This window comes from Argiope bruennichi, chromosome 5, assembly GCF_947563725.1.
Source record: "Argiope bruennichi chromosome 5, qqArgBrue1.1, whole genome shotgun sequence".
NCBI classification, from domain to species: domain Eukaryota; kingdom Metazoa; phylum Arthropoda; class Arachnida; order Araneae; family Araneidae; genus Argiope; species Argiope bruennichi.
Window position 1 is genome coordinate 101209855 of NC_079155.1, and position 26075 is coordinate 101235929.

Consider the following 26075-nt stretch of genomic DNA (forward strand, 5'->3'; position numbering starts at 1 on the left):
ATGATGCAAAGTGATTTTCATGAATATCAAAATTAAATATTGCTCACTTATGTTTGTTTGCATCCAGAATATTTCAGAACGATTCATAAAATCTCAAATTTATTTCAGAAACATAGCAAATGGGTTTGTAAGTATTTAGAATAATATTTGCAAACAGTAAAAGACAATTGTTTAAATTATAATAGAAGAAATGTTTGCAAACCATTAAATAATTACAGAGAAATAATAAAAAATGCATCTTTAAATTACAAAAAGTTTTATTTTTTGACAATTTTTACAGAAAATAAATGACATGATTTCATTTCAAATTATGATTTTAGTAAAAACAGTATATCAACACAAAATGCAAACATAAAATTAAAATATGCATAAAGTTCATGGATGATGAGTAAAATTGATTAGCAAATTTGATGGCATATATAGTATATTCTTCTCATAATCATATAATTGAACTATCTCAAAATTCACGAACCTTTCTTCTAAACTATTTCAACAATAACTTTTATTAAATCATTTACAGCTATTCAAATACCAATCATGAATATATTTTAACAACAGAATTGGCATCGATAGCAAGAAAATATTTGTTGTCTTAAAAGTGAGTGATAACAAAATTTAGATAAATGAAAAAAATTCAAAAGAAAAATGGTAAAAAGAATGAAATTAAATAATTATGTCCCAATAGCAAATAAGGTTATATAGCACAAATTTCTCATAAGCAATGCTATACAACAATAACACCACCAAATGCTTTACTAAATTTTTTTCAGAACTCTGAAGATGTATTTTAATAGTTATTTTAGATTAGCAATTTGTAAAGAGGAAAAAAAGAAGTTTGTTTTATTTATATTAATAACTGTAATCATAAAAATGACTACAAATTATAAAATTACAGAAAACAATAAGAGTACAAATTAATATTTTTTTTTTATTTCACATAATTGCGTACAAAAAATATTTTGTATCTAAATTATGTAATGAAAAACATCTAAGCAAATGTATCAAACACAATGTATTTAATGGATCTATTAGATCATTCAGAGTATAGTTCGTTTTGAGGTTGTGTATTAATTTTATTAATCATTTTCAAACTATGTTTCTAAAGTAAATATTTCAAAGTATACTTTTAATATATTTTTAAATACTTACTATTAAACATAAATTCCTTTAAAATTCGTAATTAATTTTAGTAAGATAGGAGACAAATCAATTCTCGTGCCAAAATCTAATGAATCACTTTTATTTAATTAAATACAATGAAATTAAATAACAGTCAACACTTATTCATTTAATAATATCTTGTTTTGACAAAATTTCTGGGTGTTCAGACATAAGCCTCTGCTGGAATATATTTTCAAATATTCGTAACTTAGGATTGTCTTGATTGTTTTTAAGCCAGTTTTCTAAGAATGGAGGCACAGTTCTTTTTGACAAAATGAAATACTTCATAAGTGAAGCTGCAACACAATCCCGAACAAAATTTTTACCTGTAAAGACAAATAAAATATCTGAGTAAATAATTTAAAATAAATCGTCTAGTTAAGGAGAAAAATAAAGAATATCAAGAAATAAAACATCTGTTCTTATCAAAGAGCCAGAAGTGCAATAGTATATTTTATATAACTTCAGTTATTGAAATGTATTTCTATTAAGATATCTGCAGAATATAAGAATTAACTAATTCATTTAAATGTAGTGCCTATATAAAGAAAGATATAACAAAAAAAAAAATTTGGTATTTGCATATTTGGTATATTTGCAGTTTTATTAAAGACCTAATCAATATTAATTTGTCAAGTACTAGCATCAATAGTAACCCACAACTAAAATGAAAACTTAATTTAAATGTAGCAATAAAATGAATTAAAAAAATTATTTCATTTTAAATTATTATTTTTAATGAGAAAACGTTATGGGATATTAAATGATTGAAATCATTGTCATTTTATATTTTGCACTCAAAATCCTGGTTTCATAATACTTATGATAAACTCTATGTTTTGACAAAAGGAATTAAAACCCTTCAACAATAGAAAATTGAACAAGAAAATAAAAATGCAATAAATATTTAGAAACATACTGAATGAATTTTCATAATTATTATTTTTTTTAATCAATAAAGCATACTGAAAAATAATTGTGATTTTCAAAAAGGATTTATTATAATATCAAGAACTTCTGAATCAAGCAAAAATCCCCCAATATCTTTCTCAGAATGAATTAATCATGATTTTCTTCCTGCCTACCTAAATTCATTTGATTTCTGATTTCTACAATGATATTTTCCATTCTCCGAGAAAAATATCATTGTGATAAACATTGAACTAAGCTTATATTAACCAAATTTAAAGCATGAATATTAAGAATTTTTTTAATAAGTTAATAATCTTAAAGTAATGGTCTCTCCTCTCTCTCAAAAAAAAAAAAAAAAATTTAAATGTGCAAAAAATAATTTTAAAATATTTTTTTTAATTATTTTAATGTTGATTGAAGAAAACTTAGGAATGATATATGATTTTCTTGCATTATATTGAAAATAAATTAAAAAGATAAAAATAATGATCAAAATAGCTTCAATATCTGATTAATGAAAGATATTTACCAACTGAAATAAATTGCAGAATTTGGGATCATATTTAGAATAATCAGATAAAGTTGAAAAGGAATAATTTGATGTGATTGGCTTATACATGGGAGTTTAAATGAGGATGCTGGGCATTAATATCACTTCAATATCCATTAGGGTTAAGCCACGATAAAATGATTAGAAATGGGACAATATTGCAAAGAGGAAGAAAAAAAGAAAATTAAAACATGTTTATTAATGAAAATTTTAAATAATTTTTATGGAGCCATTTTAAAACTAAATAGAATACAGCAAAGTATTCTAAGTTGCATTCAGTGCTAATTACAAATTTTCACACAAAAAACGCTCTGTACATGAATAATACTCTCAAACAACCACAACTTTCCATATTTTAAATTGATACATTCACAGAGTAAATGGAACAGACATTAAGAATTAATATAATCTTTAGTAATAAATTTCAGGGGAGGAAAGAGGTAATGGGAGGGAAGGGGAATACTGAAAAGCAATGACTGGAAATAAAATAAAAATAAAATTAATTCATTCATTTATATCTAAATAATGTGTGATGTTCAGGATATAAAAATAAATTCAGGATATTCAGGATATAAAAACACATAAATTCAGGATATAAAAGGATATATTCACATAAATTCAGGATATAAAAGGATATATTCACATAAATTCAGGATATAAAAGGATATATTCACATAAATTCAGGATATAAAAACGAACATTTTATTTTAAAATGTTATATTAGATGTTTGAAAAATTATGACTTATACAGTTTTTAATTATTACTTATCTTGAATTAAGTTTTAACATAAATAGTTAAATAAATAATTTGTGTACAAATAAAATATTTTTGAGAGTAATATATTACAATTGAATAAAATATTCCATACCTGTAAGAGATAGATTTTCATAAAACATGTTCAATATTTCATCTTCATTTAATTTTTTATTAAATAAAAGCACTTCCACTAAAAGAAAGAATAAAAAATAATTAATGAAACGAATCAATTAAAGATACTGCTCTGGTCATTAAAAAAAGTAAATAAATAAGAATTACAATAAAGAAGAATAATTCTGTTTATATAAACAAAAGAAATCCATTTTCAATGTTATCTCAGAATATGTCAATGAAAAGAATAAATAATTTGATTAATAATTTCAAAAGCCCATTATACAGATTATGCTTGAATTAGAATTTTCCTTTGGTTAGAAGTAAGAAAAGCAGGATACTGAACAAAAAAAAAAAAAAAGAAATATTCAACACAATTTATTAAAAAACTAATCAAACAATTAATTAAAATAAATTAAAAAATGCATTGCTATTAATGTATCAATCTAATTCTTAAATCACCATTATTATTTTTTTCTAATGTATATTAATGCAAAATAAACTTCATGGCAACTACAAAATAGTTAAACATGTTTAAAACATTTTTTTTTTTTACAATTTTAGTAATAATAATGTAAAAAAAAAAAAGATAACTATTTACTACATATCTTTATTTATATTTGAAATAATAAATAAAAAAAAAATGACAAAAATTTAATAATTATTAAAATTTTGGAAAAATTATATATATCCTCTAAAACTGGAAACATGCTTGTTTATGTAAAAAACAACTTGAATGGCTTTGAACATCTTGAATTTTAGCACTGCTGTTATGGTAGAATTTTAAGTCTGTTAAATATTTTTGATATCCCAATTAAGACAATAAAAAAAAGATAAAATTAATGGTATTTAAAGTTAAGGTCCCCAGATGAGTAAGGGCAGTCAAGCAATATCTTTACAAGTACAGTAAGCTGTTTTATCAAATGGACGAAGAAACAGAATTTTTTACATTTTTAAGTTTATTAACAATGAATAAAAATTATATATATATGCCTTTGAAAAAATAATTATAGCATTGCTTTTAAGATATTATTGCACATAAATTCAGAAATATCAAACATATATTTGATATTTCTGAATTTATGTGCAATATATTTATCAAACACATATTTGCATCACAACATATATCATGAACAAAATATATTTATCAAACATATATTTTGATTGATACTTAATTTTTTCGCTATCTTTTTAATGGTTTTATAGTATTTGTATTGTGCACAAATATAATTAATACAATTTTTTGGAATGATGCTCAATTACTGTATGCAGCACATGCTATGTGAGTAGAGAGTATAATAGTTAGAAAATAAAAACCTTAATGGTACAGTAAGTTCAAAAACATGTGAATATGTACATTTCTTGGAAAATACTCACCACAAAGATTGCAAAATAAATCAAAAGCTTCTTCTTTTGAATCATGACGAGAAAATCTTTGCAAATTAGGTATAATGTACATATCAATTATATGAGTTTTTATCCAATCCCATGGCATTTGGGAAACCAAAATTAGAAATGGAGAAGATAATTTCCATAATTCTTCAAAACTATCTAAAAAAATCAGAAGTTTATAGCATATAAAATTAATATTTTTTATGTATAAAGATATACATAAAATACATGATTGATGCATATAATTATTAGATGAGGAGCTTTCATGATGAATTAACCAGTGGAAATAGTCTGCCCAAAACTTTCTTGCATACTCTTTAATAAAGATGTTACCCCAGTAACACCATGCATGGCACTGGCATATAATAGTTATGAAATATTAATCTTTGGCATGAATTTAACAATTCTCCTGAATCTATCATATCATCCTTGGCAGTATTTTAGTAATTAATCCCTCACATGCAGTCAAAAGTATCCAAAAGTAGAATTTGGGTTCCAGACGCATTCTTTCCAACAGATTCAAACGGAAATTTGACATAAAATTACACTTAAAGTTGCAAAATCATTCACCAAATCTGATATATTTAAGTTATTGCATTTATGAGTTACGAATTTACATGGTTCTGAAAGTAGAGACTGACAGAGAGTCAACTCATCGCTTGATTTTGCTCAGAGTTTTGTAAGCGTCTATATTAAAGATTTTGAGTCAGTGTACCAAATTTTATCTATTTAGCTCTCTTCGTTTTGTAATTATTGTGCTAACATATTTAAACAAGCAGACAGATAGATTTCACACAAAATTTGACAGAAATCTACAAATTTGGTTTTAGGCCTGAAGCTCAAAGCGTTTTCAAGTTATCATTGTCACAAACCGTCAGAGGATATTTTCCAAAAAACTCAGAAGCAGCTTTTCGAACTCAGGGAGATCTAAAATATGGAAAATTGTCAAACATCTCACGTTCGAATTTTTTTTTACTACATTTTTCTCTATACTTTGTATATGACAAAGTAAAAACTTATGAGGCCAGTACAGAGTTTAGAAAATGGGAGGTTGATTCTTTGGTTTTGCCAATTCTTTGCTTGATTCATTATTACTTTTGTTATTTTTAGTTGTTCATATATACAATTAAGAATCATTCACAATTTAAAAATAATTAAAGGAGGAAAATGAGCAAAATCTATAAGGAAAGTTGGATTGTGGACATTACACAAATGACTCACAACTCTGTGTAATCATTCAACTGGCTTAATTATACTACTAAATAGCTTTTCTGAGAAATTTATTGGTCAAATTCCTCAAGTTGTAATTTCCCAATTAAAATAATGGTAAATGAACAAGTAATAAAAATTATAATGCTAAATCCATGTAGTTGTTGATGCTGGAACACTGGCAGAGTCTTATTTTATGATATCTATCAAAAATGGGTTGGTGGAAGGTAAGCAGCCATTAAACATGCATTTAGTAGTCAAACTTTCATTTGAAATAACAAACCGGAGTTAAAAATTTTTCGTATTCTATAATAAAGTGTTAACTCCCCCCTCCCAATAAAATTGCAGATCTTGAGAAAGGTAATAAACACCAAGATTTTTATTTTTAGAATCTTATACATGAGAGTTGTATGCTTCATAGTATAATAAAGAGAATCATACTTGTGTGTTAAAACATGTCATTAGCAAATAAAAATTATGAAAAGTGTATTAGAAAGTGATATTTGGCATTTTTTTTTATTTGTTATTAATCACGAATAGGTGGTTAATACAAAAATATCAGAAAACTGAATATGCATTCTGGATGCTATTTTTACCTGATTAACTGGGTTTAACACCAAATTTCATTTATTTAAATTTTAGCGTTTTTGAGATATCACATTTATATACATTCAAAAGTACTGATTGACAGATACTGAATCTGTGAGTCTCATTTTCAAGACTCACAGATTTAATTTAAAACTTGATAATGATCTTTATATATTAAAACTGAGAAGGAAATTTCATTTACCTAACTTATTAAATTACCAAATTATTTCATTTAAATACATGCAAAAGTATAGACTGATAGACAGTCAATCCCCACAAGAACCTAGCTCCAAATTTTTTATTTATTTATTTATTACGTTCACTTGTACTCCGACAGGAGAATAGATAGACTTCTTCAAAATGGATTTCATCCAAAATTAGGTATAAAGGCTATGTACAAAATTTTATGCATCTAGACAAACTGACAAATATAATTTCAAAAATATATTTTTTGGGTTCAGGAAGGTTTGAAACATGAAAATTCGACAAAATTTCAATTTCAAATTTTATCACAAAACTTATACAAGAAAGTAAACACGATGAAATTGGTACAGAAACTGGCATGGTTCTTTTCCATATAGAGTAAACAGTGGAATAGAATTTTTGAAATTTCTTTTGGAAACAGGAACTGTTAAGGGACATGCAAGTATTTGTGATATTTCTAAAAAATTATGTGCTTTCATTTGAAATAAAAATTGTTGAAATCAGACCAGTGATTGCAGCAGCATGACTGGTTGTTTGGTTTTTCCTTATTATTTTAAACATATAGATTTAAACATAATAACTCTTTAAAATGATATTTCCATTACAATAAATAATTCCAAGAAATAATGATTTAAGATTATTTTAATCTGGGAAAATATAAATTTGAAGGCCATATAAACAATGACAGATCTCTTGTAATATAAACAAACAATTGGAAAACCTCTTTTTTTAAATTCAGTCTTGTAATTTGAAAATTTTATTCTATTTATGAAATGGCATAATCTTTTAAAAATTCTATGCATTTTGTTGTTGTTGTTTTTGTTGATGTTTTTAAAATTCAAATGAGTTCCTACAGGAAAGAATTCAAATTCATGTCTAAGAAATGGGGGAAAAAATTCTTTAAATGAAAAGTAAAAAGGAATAACAGAAAATACCTTCAAAAATTAGAAAAGTTATAAGAATAAAGTCTATAAAAGAGACTAGCATACATACTATCTAGACATTTTATAAGGATTCTGTTCTTAAGAAACTCTATAACTTTATTTACATCTGGAACACATGGAAGTAATCCTGTTAACAACTCAAGGCAATAATTCCAGTTATTTTTAGATAGTCTGTCAGGTTTTTTCTGAAATCCAAGTGATAGACATCGAAGCAGCATCTCGTTCTCTGAAATAAGCAATTATTTTTAAAATGCAAGACATAGAAGAAATTTTTAAAAAAATCAATATTGTACAAATCTGATATACTTGTATCATCAGTGCCTTTATATACTTTTTTCCTTCATCTTTAAACTCTTTTTATCTCAGGGCGCGAAAAAAAAAAGTGACTCAAAGGTACTTTATAAAATGAAACAGACTAGCAATTAATTAGCATAATTAATTAAATACTTGTAATTCAAAAATCATAATGATATGTTTCATATCAAAATGGCTTTAGGTAATTTTTCATCAATACTATAATGTATATATGCATATAATGTCATAATGTATTTATTAAAGGTAAAATAAAATTGATAGAGATATTATAATCAACATAACTTAATTATTTATTAGTTGTTTTATTAATATTTAAGCAAAAGGATACCCAATCATTTATGGATTAACAAATGTTTTTTTTTAATCATGTCAGTAGCATTTTCACTTCATAAGAAAAAAAATTAAAAATTAGGAAAAATTGCTGAATAAATAGCAGTAATATAATACAAATGTCTAAATGCTTCATCTGCAATAATTTAATTTCTTGAAGTTGAAAACTAATTTCCATTAAAAACGATGCCTCTTTCATTAAGTCAAAAATTGTTAAAAGTAGCTATATTTTCATATTATTTAACTGCAGTAAATTTTTATAATGAGTAATATAAGTAAAATGCCTGATAGCTGGAATGACTCTTTGTTGGTGAATTAATATATAAAATTTGTATATTATGTGGGCATGAATGTACATGTATTTCATATTACATACACAATATTTTTAGAAATATAATTATTAATTATAAAAGATTATACAAAATACTTATAGGTCTTAACATAAAATTTTATATAGATTTTCTTATGCTGAAAATGTTCCTTTGTTTAAAACAGAAATGCTTGCTAAAATGTTTTATATATTTAATGATTTTACAACATTCAAGATATAGTAAATAGGTTTACAAAGCATGGGGATGTTTGCCATAACTTAGGACTCCTCAAGTAAAAGAAACGAACTATGTATTGTAAAATTTACAATAACATATTTTAAAACACTATATTAGGCATAAAAAATATAGCTCTGCCAATTTTTAATCGATGGAGTTAACAGTATTGCTAGCTAGCAAATAAATAGGAAAGTTGAGTTTGAAAGGTTTCAATACAACCTTTAAAAGTTAGCTTTCAACATCCAGTTAATATTTATTTATTTTGCTTAGAAAACATGTTGAGTGTTGTGTCAAATAAACAATATTTACAGGAAGTTTCAATAAAGTATGCATACCTAATTGAATATGACTTGAAAAAATTGCTTGAACAATTTAAAAATAATTATTCCAATATGCATGACAAAAAGCATGGTAAATCCCTAAAAAAATTTCAGAATGCAGATTTGAAAGCATTATATGAGGTACCCATCTATGGTAAACAACACAATCAAAAATTGACAATTAGAACAAAGCATTAAATATAGCAACAAACATGGCTGACTTGTTTTCCAATATGATAATGCTTACACACATAATGCCAGACCAATGAAAGAAACTTCAAAATTACTTCGCTAGAATGTGTTTGCACAATAACCATATTCACCTTCAAATTACTATTACTTCACTTCTAATTATTAATACTATTACTATTATTTTGTACCATGCAAAAGAGATAGATTTGATACCTAAATAAATATCAAAAATTGGTTTGATTATTGGATTGCATCTAAACAATCAGATATTATTCTTTGCAGAATTTGTTTATGTTCTGAAACACAGGTTGTAATTTATGAGGGGAAACATTTTGAAAAAAATCTATTTATAATTTTTAAGACAAACACATGTCCCTTTTTTTTTAATCATAAAAAGGACAAAATCATATTTATACAAATATCATTACCAAAAAACATGTAAATGCTAATCTTTTGTGTATGCATATATACAGTTCAGAAAGCAAAATTCATATACCAATAACAGAAATCAAGCAGTACAAAAAGTTAAGTGTGCAAGCCTAAGCAATTCAGAAGATGGTTGCCAAATTTTTCAAATAGTTGTAACCATAGTAGATGGAAATATATATATATATATTTTTTTGTCCTTTCACTTATCAACTGCCAGAAAAGATCTATGATAAAGTTTGTGAGTTTGGGACAGACATCATAAGTAAATAATTTGATAAAATTAATTTTCTTTAAAAAAAATGCACATATCTTATTTTCTTAAATGTTATAAAGTACCTGCTAATAAGAAAACTGTTTGCTAGTTGATTGCCAAAGAAACCACAAAGACATACTTGTTGTACACTGTTTCATAACAGGAAACAGATACCTAATAATTGCAGAGGTAGAATTCCCCCTCCCTTATAATAAGGTAAGGACTTAATTCCAGTGGTGAAACTGATAAAATAGAGCCTCACAGTTTCTACATCTGTAATAATTAATATTTCTGAAGACCTATGTTTTTTTCCTGCTTATGGTTTTAGAGAAATTGATTTTCTGAATAAATATATATATTTAAAATGTGGGTACAAATAAAAACTGATTACCTGACATGTTGTCTGAAATCGTAAATGCTTCTTTCCAAACCACAACAACCGATGCAATCAAGTAGGGACCAAATGGATGCTTTACTTTCAGTATATCATAACATAAAGACAGAATTTCTGCTTTATCATCATTTCGTTTGCAAATTGCTGCCAGAACTCTGCATAGGGATGCAAGTCCATAAATATTAAATTTTATCTTTGTCAGAATTAACTGATGCAATATATGCACAAAAGTTTTTATCAAGCACTGCATATGCATTTTTGAATCATTCTGAATAGTGAATAGTGCTTCAACAATACAACTTTCTGCAGAAGGTAAGAAACAATATTCTGAATGAATTTTAGGCAAATCAATGAAATAATTTTCTCTGTTTAGATGCAGAAAATTTACAACAAGATAAATTAAATTTTCCAGATCTGGTGAGTGCAATGGATTAATTAAAAAGTTGATTAATGAATGTAGATACTGCTTAAATTTTTCATCAGTACTTTGCACTGATTCGATACCATGTAGAATATCACTTAAAGGACTTGAAACTTTAGTAATGTTTTCACTTAATTTCTCTATTTTCAGTTTGTTCATTTTTGTGGGTATCTCAGCTTTAACACTCTTTTCATTCCCAGTTTTTAATTTATTCTCAAATTTACTGACTGGCAAATTTTTTTTCTTATTTTTTAATTTGTGCTTAGATTTATTGGCTAACAACTTTTTGCTGCAATTTTTTAATTTATTTTCAATTGTATTGATGGAATGTTTGCTCTCATTTTTTAATTTACTCTCACTTTTATTAACAGACAACTTCTTACTATTTTTAAATTTACTTTTGTTTTTATTAACCAACAACTGTTTGTCAATATACTGCTTAATTTGATCAACTCTGTATTTTTTAGAAGTTTCTTTCTGAAGAAAGTCAAAGAAAAGATTAGTAGCATTAATTTGTTTAGACTGTTTCAAAAATTCTGCTCCAGAAGTATGAAGGTCTGCCTGTGAAGGAATTGATTGCTCAAATGAATTTGAACATATTTCATTTGCACAATGAGACACATTTGAAGAATTATTCTCCATAAAATCTTCAGTAGAATTATGATTAATTTTGATAACAGAATCAGAAAATGCTTCTTTCCTACAGCTAAAATCTTCATCGTGACCATTTCCATCAGTAATTATATTTTTATTGATTTTTATATCAATGCAATCTTCTGATTTTATTAATGGGAAATTTTGTTTTTCACATCCTTTATTCACCTGTTCTGGACTTGATTTTGTATCCAGCTGATTTTGCTCCAGTGAAGAAACAGATTGTTCTAATAACTTTGGTGATTCTTTATTTACATTATCCAATACATGGGTCTCACTTGAAGACTTTCGCTTGTATTGTTTGCGAACTTTGGGAGGGTTTATATTTATGTAATTTTCCATATTTTCTTCGTGATTAAGCTGTGGCAAAGAAATGTCCACTTCTTTACTTAAAATTCTATTTGAAATTCTGCTATTATTTATATCCTTATTGCAAGATATTTTGACAAATGCTTTACTTTTAGAGGTTCTTCCATTTATTCGAATAGGGGCTACACATGTCATTCCACTGTCAAGTGGCTTTATTTTCTTTTTCAATGAATTTTTTGTTTCTAAAATAGAGGTTATTTTTTTCTGAAATTTCAGAGAGGGATATGTAGGAGTACATGATTCTGTTTGGATCGTTTTTGATTCACTAGGCAATGAATCTCCATTCAATATTGATGATTTCTTCCACTTTGTAGATGCAGAAGGTCCAGGTAAAAGGATAGTACTTCTTTTCTCAAGTAAAGGCTTATTATCAAAGAAGTCACGACACCATTTTTTTAGAGAAGTCTTTTTGGAAAAATTACAGTTAGAAGTTTCGGATCTTTTTCTTTTCATTGGATATTCTTGAGGTTCAGTGTTTATAGGAAGTTCTAGAGAAATTGCAGATGAACTTTCATGAAAAGTTTCTATGTCTGATGAATTCTGAAAAGTTGCCACAGGCAATGAACAATTTTCAGATTTAGCTGAATTTTGATTGAAATGATTGATTGATTCTTCCACAGAGTCAACAGATAAATTATCATGATACATTTTTGCACCAGATGAATTTTGAGAAATAGATACAGACGATTTCTTGTTCAATAATTTTAATCTATCAGTTATATTATTAGAATCTGCTGATGGTACATGACATTTAACCAAAGAACCATTTTGAGATTTCAAACTTTTTAATGAATGTTCATTATTTATAGGGAGTTCCACAGAGACAATAGACGCATTCTTATGATAAATTTCTGTTGATAAATTTTGAGAATTTGACACCGCCAATTTCTCGCTTGGAGATTTTATTCTATCAGAAGTATTATTATCATCAAACATTGAGAATTCTGCAGATTGCAAATTAACAGATTTAAAAGAATTTTCAACATTATTAAAACAAGATATCAGTTTGTGATTTTCATCTGGCATTTCTGTTTCTAATAGATTGTTTATTTTTTTATTTTTTTGTTGCATATTATCAAAATAAACAACATGTGCAGATATTGTAGAATCATCATGTGGAAAATAATTATTATCTTTGCTTTCTAAAAAAGTTTCAGGGCTTGTATTTTTTAATGGTGAATTAGTTAACTGATTGTTATAATAATGAACTATTTGGGATGGAGTTTTGTTTCTAAGGTTCCTAAAATAATTTGAGATATCACTTCTTGACAGTTTCACAAAACATTCTTGTATTTCAGAAGTTTTTAAAATATTTTTCTTTCTATTTGTAGACAATTCTATCATATTGACCGAAGATGTTCCATCTGTAACGATTCTTGAAATGTTTGATTCATGAGAATTTTTCAACTCAGAACATGCATTGCAATCTTTGGTACAGAGTTTTGTATCATGAATAAGATCATTCAAAGGTTCCTCTTTATGAAAATTTGAAGTTTTACTTAAGGGGAGCAGCTGAGAATAACAAGCTATATTTTTTATATTAATGGTACTAAATGGTTTTTGATATGAAACATCATAGCCACATCTGGTATCTGATTCATTTTCAGAAAAAGCTGGTAATGTAGATAGATATTTTATATCTGCAGTTTTGTTCTGATTTTTTACAGAAGTTTTATTATTACTATCATCCAATACTAAATCATTTGCTTTATATGAAGTAATTAAATTAGAGTTTTCAGGAATGGAGTTTTTCTGATTATTATCAAACATGTGAAATGAAATTTGTTTTCTAGTAGAAGAAAAATATTTTGGAATATCACACCTAGAAAGTAACACATAACATTCACGTAACTCTGGATGAAAAATATTGCTTGTTGTATCCTGTATCTCATAAACTAGTTGATGGACTACATTTTTATCCAATGATTTACACTGTTCAACAAATTTTTGCTGAATATCAAATTTTAAATCATTAAGTGTTTCTAAGGCAAAATTTTTAGCAGAAACACTAGGACCAGATTGTAATAAATTATCTTTTGCATATAATAATTTTTTATCTTTGTTTAGTTTTGAAGCAGGATTAAGCTGACTGTCTGGAAAGTTTTCTTTGATTTCTTCCAAATCTTTCTTTAAAATACTTTCATTTTTGAGAAACTGACTATTTTTATTTGGAGATGGGGGTAATGGGGAAACAGGATTCCGCAACATATTAAACAAATTTTCAAACTTGGAAAACTCATCAAAATCACTACTTTCATTGTCAGATAAAGATTGGTCATCTTGAAGAGAAAATGCAGTTTCCAGAAAGTCAGATGCTGATTCCAGATTATTAGTTACCGATTTGTTTTCAAAAACAGTCCCTTGTATTGAAACATCAGAAATTTTGCTTTCATTAATAATACGCTTTCCCAATTCTTTTAGAGGGCTCTGTTTGCAGGCTAGATTCTTTTTAAATGCACTTTCAGATGTAGTACAGTTAAATTCTCTAAGCGGTGAATCTCCCTTGAGAGAGACAGATGTAATCGGTAAGGATTCCTTCTCAGTATATATACCAACAGATAATGTTTGCTCAAAACATGATTTTATTTTCTTCTCTTCAACAAAACTTTTTGTCCCAGATGAAGGTAGCAAAATATTGTTGCAGGATGATACTTTTGCAGTTTTGAGTACCTCTTCAACTTGGTTAAAACAAACATTTTGTTTTTGTAACAGAGTATTTCCTATTATACCTTCATTACCAGGATCAATTGTTTCGTTCTTAGGATTTACTCTCTCGGACAAAAACTCACACAGCTTATCTTGTTCAGTATCATTTGAGCTGTTGAAAGCAGACACATTCTTTTCCGGACTTTCTTTTTTAGTAGGCAAATTATAAACAAGCTTGCTCTGAAATGACACAGCATGAATATTATTACAACTTGTAATTTCTTCACCTGTTGACTGGGATGGTTCCAGTGAAGACGATGAAGAAATGTTTAGATCTTGATTATTTGTATATGTATTTGGAGTATTTACGGAACTAAATTTTTCTATACAATTCTGAGGAATAAGCTTTCCTGAAAAATTAGTTGGCATGGCGTCTGAATTTTTGTAAAAATTCTTTCCACCTAAAAAAAGATAGAAGCAAAAAATAATATAATACAGAAAATAAATACTAAATACATAATTAATTCAGATTCAGAAAAATGTAATTTTATAAACTATTAGCAGTCGGAGAAATGAAAATGAACACTATTACTTAATAAGAATAAGAAATTTGTCCAATTTAAACAATGGACATTATATCTTTCTCACAAAGCTAAAACAGTATATTATGTCAAATATTGGGGATAATTATATTGTAGAAAAGACAAATAAACCAAAACTGGTAAATAATAATAATGCAATAATTTATAACATCTCAACATTCAACATGAAATTTAAAGGAAATAAAAGAAGAAATGTAACTTTTATTAATTATTATGCTCCTGAAGCTTCTACAAAATTATATGAGTAAAAAAATAGTGGAATATGTCTTTCAGCTGGTGGCATAATCTAGCAGGGATATGGAGAAAGGAAGAGCTACTTTCATTTTTAATTGATTTAATATAATGTACTAATTGTCTTTTAATCCTTAATATAAATTAGTACATCAAACTAAATCATTTTACCTCAATGAATGATTTATTTTGATGTACTAATTTATATTAATAATGATTAAAGTAAATTTGATTAATTAAATTTTCAGTCAATTAATTTCACTTAAGCAATTAATATAAACCTTTTACATTTTTAAAATTAAAGTTGTTACATCTATTTTTGTCAATGGTGTATTAGTTTTAACGAGAACTAGCTGCTTGCTGTACCCACAGTTCTACCAGCATTTATTTGTTTTACATATTTGTAAGAGAAAGCCAAATACATATGCCTCTAAATTGTTGAGTTTTTATGCTGAATCCATAAGAAGCTTTAATCTCAACCCTAATCTGTACTATTCGAAAGAATCGGAGGAAAAAACTTTTAATGTCAGCCTTTAGTGTATATATAAGTAAAAATTTCTTTGAGTCTAGTTTCTGGAATCTACATATAATTGGCTATGAGAGTTCCTCAGTTTAAAGCAGCATTTTTAAGAGATTAAATTTTAACCTTAATAATATTAGAAAAAGACGACAAAGATACTTAGGCTCAAATACTTAAACAAGATATAAATTGATTGACTTTCTACATGCAGAGAAAAATATAAAACTATATTAATTAAAACTGGAAGAAACAGAAAAAAAATTTAAATAGTTAAATAATCACGAAAAATAAAAATAAAAATAATTTAAAATAATACATTTTTTTTTATCAAGACAGTTAATTATACATACTTTCAGCAGAGGATTTTGTTTGCTGAATATCAACATCTAAGATATCATTTTCCTCATTTGAATCAGTTAAATCAATCTGAGAATTACTGCTTGTAACAACAGGATTAGTTGAATTCTTGGAATATTCATTTTTATTTGTCAGATTATATAACTCGTTTTCAAATGCATCTATGCTTTGACAAATGCTGCTAGTTATTTCATTACTTGAAATTACAGATGGTGTTGGAAAAGCAACAGAAGAAGTATCATTTTGATCTTCTATGTAAGTATCAAAATTATCAGAATCCATTTGTTTCACATTTCCGAGAGAAATTTCGGAATGTCCAGGTGTTTTTTCAGGTAAGTCATCACTTCCACCTACATATAATATAATTTGCATTTTAACACTAATGAGAAAATAAAACCCTTAAAATCATTATAAGAAGTAAATAAGACTTATAATAATTAATAAAATAAAAAAAATGAACAAATCAAACAATCTGAAAAATTTTTTTAATACAGAATGTCCACCAAAATAAGTACAAGTAATCATAACTAAAACTTTTAAAAATGAATATACATTATGAAATACTAAAGAGCACCTAAAATTCTACTAAGCAATAATCTCCTTAAAACTGGTTTTGAATGTTATTTGACAAATTTATTACTTATATATATAAATTCAGAAGAATGTTTTTTTTATATGAGATGACTTGAAATTGTTTCAACTTAAGAATTATATTCTGACTTAAATAAAAAGGAATTTGATACTTTCACACAAGCCCTTAGTCTTTTCTTTATCTTCAATCAAACAAAGTAATTCTTCACAGTTTTGAGAAAATTGTTCCTTACTTTTTTTACCCAGTGACTAACATGTTATACTGATTAAAAAATGTTCAATTCAAGAATTCTGTTGAATTGTTTTGATGTAAGATTTTTTAATTCTGCTCGTGTTTAACCCTTTAAATGAAATAATAATTGCTATCTACATTCAAAATCAGAAATAGAACATCCCAAAATAAAACAAAAATAAAATATAACTACATATTTGAGGAAAATTAGATTGAAACTTTAATTTTAATTTTAAATGAGCAGCAGCTTACAAAATAGTTAAGAAATATATATATATATATATATATATATATATATATATATATATATATATATTGTGTGTGTGTGTGCGTGTGTGTGCATGTACATGTCCATTAAAAATTACTTTCATACTGAAATGGGAATGATTTTTTGAATCCCAATGTACCCATGAGCATATATTAATAAATTGTAATTGGCTAGTTTTTTACAGTGATAATCTTTTCCTTTAATGAATAGCATTTATAAACATTCTAATAAGAAAATGCAAATCTTTTGATTCATCATAATATAAAGAAATTCTAGTGGAGCAAAATCATTGTAGTAGTTTATTTAATTTTACATTCTTTCCACAGTATAACCATATTATAGTATAAAATGATAACAAATATGTTAATCAAAATTTCTTTTTTTTTATTTTTAATAGAAACACTAATTAATTTCAATTATTTTCTAAAAATATTTTTTTAAATTAAACTATTTATTTTATTTTATTTCACAAGAGTTTATTTCATTTTCAGGCTAAAAATGAAATTTTAAATTCTTAACATTTGATGTATGAAAAACTATATCACAAAATTTCAAGCCAAAAAACAAAATCAACTTTCAAAGAGCTTTTATTAATTTGAAACACATTTATATACGGCAAATGCTTTAAAAGGTAAAAGAATGTTTTATATGTACTTTTTTTAAAATTCTACACTTTCTCTTATAATCAATTATATATAAGAACTATATATAGGATTCCTTTACTATTCAATATTATTTATGCAATGTGTTAGTCTTTAATTTAGTTTCTCACTATTTAAGATTTTCAAAATTAAAACGCTCATTTAAGGCTGTTTCTTAAACATTTAAAATAATATATTCTTAGATACCAAAAACTGATGAAATGAACAAATTAAAAAACAGTTTTATAAGTAAAGAAACATAAAAATAAATAATAATTTCTAAAGAATGGGCAACAACTTACTTAAACTTTCAGATGCTTTTGGCATAAAGTATTCCTTTCCATATTTCTGCAAAATATCCATCCTATAATTTTTAGTTAAAAGCCCTATGAAAAAATTATTCATATAATTATTATATTTAAAATAAAGATATTAAGTGCTTTTACAACAAATGTTTTAAAATCCGTTAAATGATTTCAGGTTGCCACACAAAACTGGAAAAAAAATGTTCTCCTGTATTTATATTCAGGATAAGAGGAAATGTGCAAATAGTACTCATTGTACTAGTTATACAGTAATATGATTTTAAGGAGTGGAAAAAGCAAGAAAAGGAAGCAACAATTTAACACTGTACAAAATAACTGCATATTAAAAGGAGGTTTATATTTACATACAAAAAAATAATTTATCGTTATTTATAATCTAGAATTTAGCAAGACAAAATTTATATATTAAGGGGAAGGATAAATTACCTCTTGTGCTCTTTAACTGTAAGTCACACAAAATTAAGGATCCAGGTAAAATAAAACTCAAACCGTTTTTGTTATCATGGTGCAAATCATTTAATGATTACTAAAAAACATTACAAAGCAAGATTATTTATTTATTTATTTTTGCCAATTCATGTATTTGGACATCAATTTCTGCAGATTTTTCAACCATCAATTTCATGGAGCTAATCCTTAACAAAAATAAGTATGTATATTATTAGCCCACACAAGATTAACAAAATATTATATGGCCTAACATATATTAACAATTTCACTTTCAGTAAACATTTGTGAAAATATTTCGGATATATTACAGAATGCATTAAAAGATGAATGTGATGCAATAAGTTTTAATACCCATAAAAATTCAGACTCAAATTATCGTTCTTTAACTAAAAAGCTCGAAATCGGGTTTTTTGCAGACATTAAGTTTGACGTTTTCAGATTTGACATGTTATCTTTTCCTGTATTCTTTTAAATACTAAGTTCCACAACAATGATGACTATTAAACTAGTATGCAATCTTATATGTTTACCTCTTTCAACATGCCTAGTAAGTGCCTCTTTTGCCATATCACTTAGGCTTATTATTTTCTTACAAAGCGAGCAGTACATAAATGAATTTTGTGGAATTTCTCAAATCCATTCAGAAAACCAGGATTGTTCATTTTAATCCATCCAATTCATTTTAAATATGAATTTTGAGCAGCTCATTGTTTAAAAAAAAATCTCCAATTTACTTTGAATAAGCTGACAGTTTCTCAAATAATAAACAAACCAATTAGTAGACTCAAACATGAAAGACTAAATACCTCCATGCTGCTTCCACAGATTGAATGTTGCAGCAAGAGAAATATACTCACGCAGTTACAGAAATCTCGCGCACGATCATTAGCTGCAATTCGGGAATCTCATGGAAAAAGGACAACTGTTTCGCGAATCAAAAGTAGACTGATCTACACAGAGAAAAAGAGGCGAGTTTCTGCATTACATAATCGCTAATGGTATTGTTTCGTTTTCAGAAGCTATGATTACGATCTTCTGCTCTTGCAATCTTCAGAGATCGGTTTTTTCGTAATGGGAAAAGAAAATAACTAAGAAATTTAAAATCCCCTGTATTTTCCTGGTTTTTATGAAATTTTTCAAATTTCCCAGCATTTTCACTGTTTTTTCAGTCGTTTTCCTGATTCTCCCGGTGGTGTGGCAACTCTGGATTAACAAAAAAGAACCCCTCTTAAAAAAATCAGTATTTTGGTAAATTGATAATAATATTAAATGAAAATAAGGATTATTCATCATCAGTAAATTTTTTACCTACCAGCTTCTGAAAGTTTGTTTCCAAACTCCGCAAGTAAAATCTAGAAAAAATTTTAAAAAATTTAATTACAAATAAAAATACATCAGTATGCAAATATGTAGATATGCATTTTAACTAGGAAAAAAATCCCTTACCTTAAGTTGTTTATTATGATTTTGTAATTTTTTTAATTGAGCATCTTTCTTCGCTAATTGTGAGTGATAAGTAGCAGAATTTCCTAAAAGTATGAAAGAATTTACTAGCAAGAATCACACAAATCTTATTAACATTAAATAAATTCAAAAACAAATTTAATTATAGCACTTCATTATTAAATCTTTAAAATTCTTTAGAAAGTAAAATATTAAACTGTACCATAGCAAAAATTATAGCCTGTACACATTATTAACAATAAAGTTCCAATTTTATAATGTACATATAATTAGTGAAATTTTTGTGTGGAATAAATGCTAGGTGAGCAATTTTATTCTATATCCTTCTCTTAGAAAACAGTATTAAGGTAACCAGCCAGTTAACAAAAAGAAGAGAATAAATGTTTTTGAATTTCTTTTACTAAAAATTATAACATAGCAATTCATAGTTTCAATTTTAAAAAAAAACACTTCATAGATCCTTTTTTGCAAAAATATAGCATTTATCTATAGGAAATATTATATTTTCCTTAACTTCCTTCATTATATAACTTCATTATATAACAACTTCATTCACTATATAACAATTTCATGTTTATTTTTATAGAATAAGGAAGATAATTAAGCATATATTTGAACCACTTCCAGTCAACCAGTAAAAATTTAGTGTAAATTTTCAATTTTATTGTCGAGACCACATACTAAATTTTATTAATTATCCTCATCATAAGTTCGAGTTAACTTATCTGCATACAAATGGAGGGATAAATAAATGGTTTACAAAATTAATCACAGATTTATAATTTGAATGCAAAAACCATATTTTAAAACTCATCTGTACAGCTTGGAGTAGTTTTAAGGTATTGCATAAAATATGCAGACGTAAACAGAAAAAAAAAAATTTTTCAATCAAAATATATATAATTTTAATAATAAATCCATTTGTCAAATTTCATCCTTCTACTTCACCGCACTTCTGAGATATTATACTCACATCCATATAGATAAAAGGCATTCTTGTTGTTGATTAATTTTCATATCATATTTAATAGTGATTAACAATATTAGAACAAAACTGTTCACCAAATTTCATTTCTAAAATTTTTAACTGTAATGTGCATATGCAAACCAATAAATATAATACCAGGAGGATTTTTTGCTGTTGTTCCACACAAAAATCTAAAAAAAATGGAAATTTATGAAAATTTCCCGGATTTTTGGTGATTGTATTACTTTCCCTACATATAATTTGCAATTGATAAAGTTTATAAGAAAAGATAATTATAAATTTAAATTAGAAATAAATGATATATGAAACAGCTATCAAGCAGATTGCCCCAAGAATCTATATCTGTCTATATAAAATGATTATAAAGATGCAAAATCAGCTGGAATTTGGGAACCGTCATTTGGCAACAGTTAAGCATGTTTGGATTGTTTACATGCTTGCATTAACAGCGTGTTTCATACACGTGTTTTTTTTTTTTTTTTTTTTTCAGAATTGGATAAGAAAAAATGAATTTCAGACACGTGGCTTATTGCTGCCAATAAGAAGTTAGGATAAATGAAAGAGTTGAAGAATCATTCATTAGAAGATCCAGCCAGAATGAACAAAATAGAGGTGCAAACTTCATTTCATTTTGCTTGTATGAAATTAATTTTTGAACTATAAGAGAGCATATTTGTGAGACTATGACAATTCTCAATTCTTTTTGCAAAAAGGAGTAAATGCAAGTGGTACATACACAAAATGTTGCCTCAATAAAAAAAATTTTTTTAAATGAAAATGCTGTTGATTCTATAGAAAATGTTGAAGGATTGAGTTGAGTTTGTTTTTTATAACACAAAAGCCATGCTTGGCTAAGCAGAGCCACATTCATAAAATTAAAATATTTGTATCACTTTATAATAAAATCAAAACATGGAATGTCTACAAAATCCAAATGTCTAAAAGTGTAAAAATATGGAACATGAAAAAGTGCAACAATAATGTAAAGTATGGTACTGTACTAAAAAGTGTGGCAAATGCTTATATATGATTATAAAAACATTTTTTATAAAACTAAAAAAGTTAACATGCAGAGATTTGGAAAACAACTTGCCCATATCAGGGTGAGGTTTTTGAAAATATGCAAGACGCTATAAAGAAAACTGTGGATATTCTACAAGAATGTCTAAAACAGACATTAGGACAAATTGAGAAAAATGGTGTTGGATCCCCATCAATAAATGTTGGGACAAAAAAAATATGAAAGATTATATATTTAATTACAAAAATAAACAACTCTTCAACAAAATATTGAAGGATTTATTAATCTTGTATAAAAAAAAGGAATATAACTCTGCTTCAGCTTTTGTTTCCATGAAAGCAGAATTGATAAAAATGACTGTTAGCAGTTTAAAATAATTTAAAGTTGCTTCTAATAATGAAAGCAGTTATAATTTCTTATTACTAGCAGAAGTGTGTAACTATATGTCAAGCGAGCAGAAGCAGTTAGAAATGCAACGTGATTTTAGAGGTTAGTGAATGGAGCGAACAGAGAGTGCAACCTTTTAGTATAATGTAGTTTATTTACTAAAATAAGACTTCTTGAAATTGATTATAATAATTCAATAAATCACCTACTTTTTTTTCTCCTAGTGCTTTCCATTTTAACTGATCTATAAGAGAAGGAAAAAAGATCATGAATAATTCATTCTAATGAATTTACATATATTATAATTAACTAAATTTGAATATTGAACAATAATTAAAAATTGATAGACTCATTCAAAAATAAAAATAATACAGTTTTATACAGTAAAACATACATTGTGTCCCCTAATTCTTGTATTTTCTGGTTTTCTTCATTACATTTCAACTTCCGTTCTTTATACTGAAATAGTTCCTCCTGGGGGAGAAAAAAAAAAAAAAATCAGCCATTAATAATTTTTTTAAAAAAATCTTTCCATTGTAATTACCAAATAACTAAGCATCCATACTTAAAGGTGCTTCATGCATATTCAAAAAGAAAATTCCTTTGTTATAAAACAAATTCAATAAAGAAACTGAATCACTGTTATGATATATAACCATCTCCATCAAATCTCATTATGCACATTGCTAAATATATTATAAGAAATACTTAAGAAAGAACTGCATCATTATTTCAATATGCTTTTTATGTAATTCTCAGCACTTTTGTGCATTATTACATCAATAAGTTTTCAATGGGAGAAACAATTGTTTCAATATTCCCACCAACTGTTGGTAAAACATTATACATTATTTTGATATACAGAGTTATGAAGAAAAAATAGTAGTATTTAACAACTGCAAAATTATGACAATCATGATTGCCTGTCATCTCTAGCATGTAAAATATAATTATAAGTGAAGGCAGGTGAGTTTAATTTGTAGAACAAATTGAAATGAATAATTTTCATGTGATAATCAAGGTGTGTAGTGAGAAACTGCTGCAAAAATTAAGTACTTTTAAGCAACTTAGCCAGAAAAATTAAGCACCTTTGTGCATGTATACAAATGTAAATCTGTGTATTTTCTAGGAATATGATATTTTCTGTTTTATATTAATACATAGCTTTCATTGAAAATATTTTTCAAATTAATTTTTCTTTTTTATTTTTAATATTTACATCTGTATATGCGCAATATTTGCATAACATCTTCTATTGTAAAACAAATTATGTCTTTTTTGTTTTTAACAAAAACAAAAAGATTATAAATATAAAAAAAACTAACTATACCAAAAAATTAAGCCAACTTTTATAAAATCAACAATAAAAATCTGCGATTTTTTCCAATGTTTCCTAAAATCAACAAAGTACCAGCTTATTTAGATGGATCATTTCTGAAAACATTGATGTAGAAGCATAGCATGATCACAAAGTTTGCATTTCATTTTTATATATGTGACAACAAATATGGTTCGACATAGCTGGGATGAAAAGTGTAAATTTCCTCCTATACTAACTTGTAATATTTAGAAATTTTAGTTGCAGTCTTAAAAGATAAAAACTAAGCATTCGCGAATGGCTACCATCATAAAACTGGCAAAACTGCCTTGAAATTGATGACAGTACAATGCCAAGTTATAAATGAATTTCTTAAACCATTTTTTTATAATAGAAAAGAATAACAGCATTTAGAAATGATCAGACTATAAAAAAATTGTCTAATCACTTTTTACTTCTAAAGTTAGTAAATGCCTTTTTTTTTTCAAAAATTTTTGCATTCCCAAAATGTAATAAAAAATTGCTTTTTAACTCATATATATATATAAAAAATATTTTAGCTTTCAAAAAAATTGCAGAAAAATATGATTATATTTTTTGTGAAGAAATGAAAATGCTTTAACAACTTCTAGTTTCCATAAGTAATGGAAACAAATTCGTGAAGCTAAAAAAGAGTCAGTTCTGTAGTTAGAAGCAAAATTTTTGAAAAAAAAATGTTTGTTGAAGCAATTTTTAAAAGTATTTTTTGAAGAAAGCATGAGACAACATATCGAACAGCTTTAAAATGAACAAAACTCATCAAATGAAGAAACTTATTCAATGAACTAATTTAAAAATTTTTAAGTTTAAATAAAAGCAACATTTTTTTTTTTTTCTTTTATCATGATTTTAATAGCGGTAAAATAACACGACGTGACAATCCGAAAAAGGAAGATATTATTTTGAATTTTATAATAATATAAATAATTGTTATAAATTATGTCCAAAACTAATTTTTCAAAAATTGTTAAAACTTAAGAGGAAAAAATGCATTCATTCAAACAAGACTAGTATGATCGAAAAGTTAATTTTTTTTAACTTTTAAAATGAAGTAAAAATAACTATTCTGCAATGATGCATTGATGTTACGGCGACAAAGCCTTAAAATTCTGTTTTTATTTTTTTAATTAAACTTTTAAAATTTTTCAAAAATTGCTAAAACAAAAGAAAAAGATGCATTCATTCAAACAAATTTTATCATTGAAAGGCATTTTTTAAGAATTAAAACAGAGTTAAAATAAATTCTGTGCAATTTGTTTTGATGTTATGGTGAAAATGTTAAAAATTGCCTTTTATTTTTTAATTCAATTTCGAATTAAAATTTTGAAAAATCCGCGTTTAGTCGGCATCTAATATACCAAAAATAACTACCCAAATTTCATGTTCCCAACTTCAATGATTAATGCATTGCTCTCTTTCGAACAGGTCAAGCTTTTATATGTAAAGGGAGATTTCATTGGGGGGGGGGGGGGATTTGATAAGAATTATAAAAAGGGAAATCATTATAAAATTTTAATAACTAAACCCTAAAGAATAAAAATTTAAAAAAAAAATTATTTTATTAAATTTTAAGCACCAGAACTGGTAGTTTTTTTCCCATTGGTAAAAACTAAAATTTGGCGAAAGTAGTCCAATAAATAATTTTCAAATGGATAGGGTCATTTAAAAAGTTCACCGTGATAGGAAATCACGATCTTTGAAAATGTATGGCTTCAAGTTAAAATCTCATCATACTAGATTTCACACGATCGACTAACATAACTAAACACCACAATTAATTACATTTCAGTATAGTACATCAAAATTAACCTAATAAGTTGTCCAAAGGATTGTTCTGAAACAAAATATTAAAGAGAATGATGATCGAATGGGTAATGTATTAAAGAAGTTTCACTGCAATTTTTTACACAGCAGCTTTTCCCATGTACCATATATTTCTTT

The 26075-nt window shown here is 26.1% G+C and overlaps 1 protein-coding gene across 1 annotated transcript in view; it reads right to left on the bottom strand.

Annotated features, from left to right (window-relative positions):
* Positions 1 to 1030: 1030 nt before the first annotated feature.
* The window catches only part of LOC129968842 (uncharacterized), a 42429-nt gene continuing 17384 nt past the window's right edge, over positions 1031 to 26075 (bottom strand). The window contains exons 8-18 of the mRNA XM_056083122.1: positions 23172 to 23251; positions 22987 to 23021; positions 20364 to 20446; positions 20230 to 20269; positions 18444 to 18527; positions 16403 to 16759; positions 10607 to 15160; positions 7878 to 8054; positions 4869 to 5042; positions 3493 to 3570; positions 1031 to 1487 (exon numbers count right to left, since the gene is read on the bottom strand). Coding sequence (XP_055939097.1) covers positions 1285 to 1487; positions 3493 to 3570; positions 4869 to 5042; positions 7878 to 8054; positions 10607 to 15160; positions 16403 to 16759; positions 18444 to 18527; positions 20230 to 20269; positions 20364 to 20446; positions 22987 to 23021; positions 23172 to 23251 — 5865 coding nt within the window. The 3' untranslated portion in view covers positions 1031 to 1284. The remainder of the gene's footprint in view (positions 1488 to 3492; positions 3571 to 4868; positions 5043 to 7877; positions 8055 to 10606; positions 15161 to 16402; positions 16760 to 18443; positions 18528 to 20229; positions 20270 to 20363; positions 20447 to 22986; positions 23022 to 23171; positions 23252 to 26075) is intronic.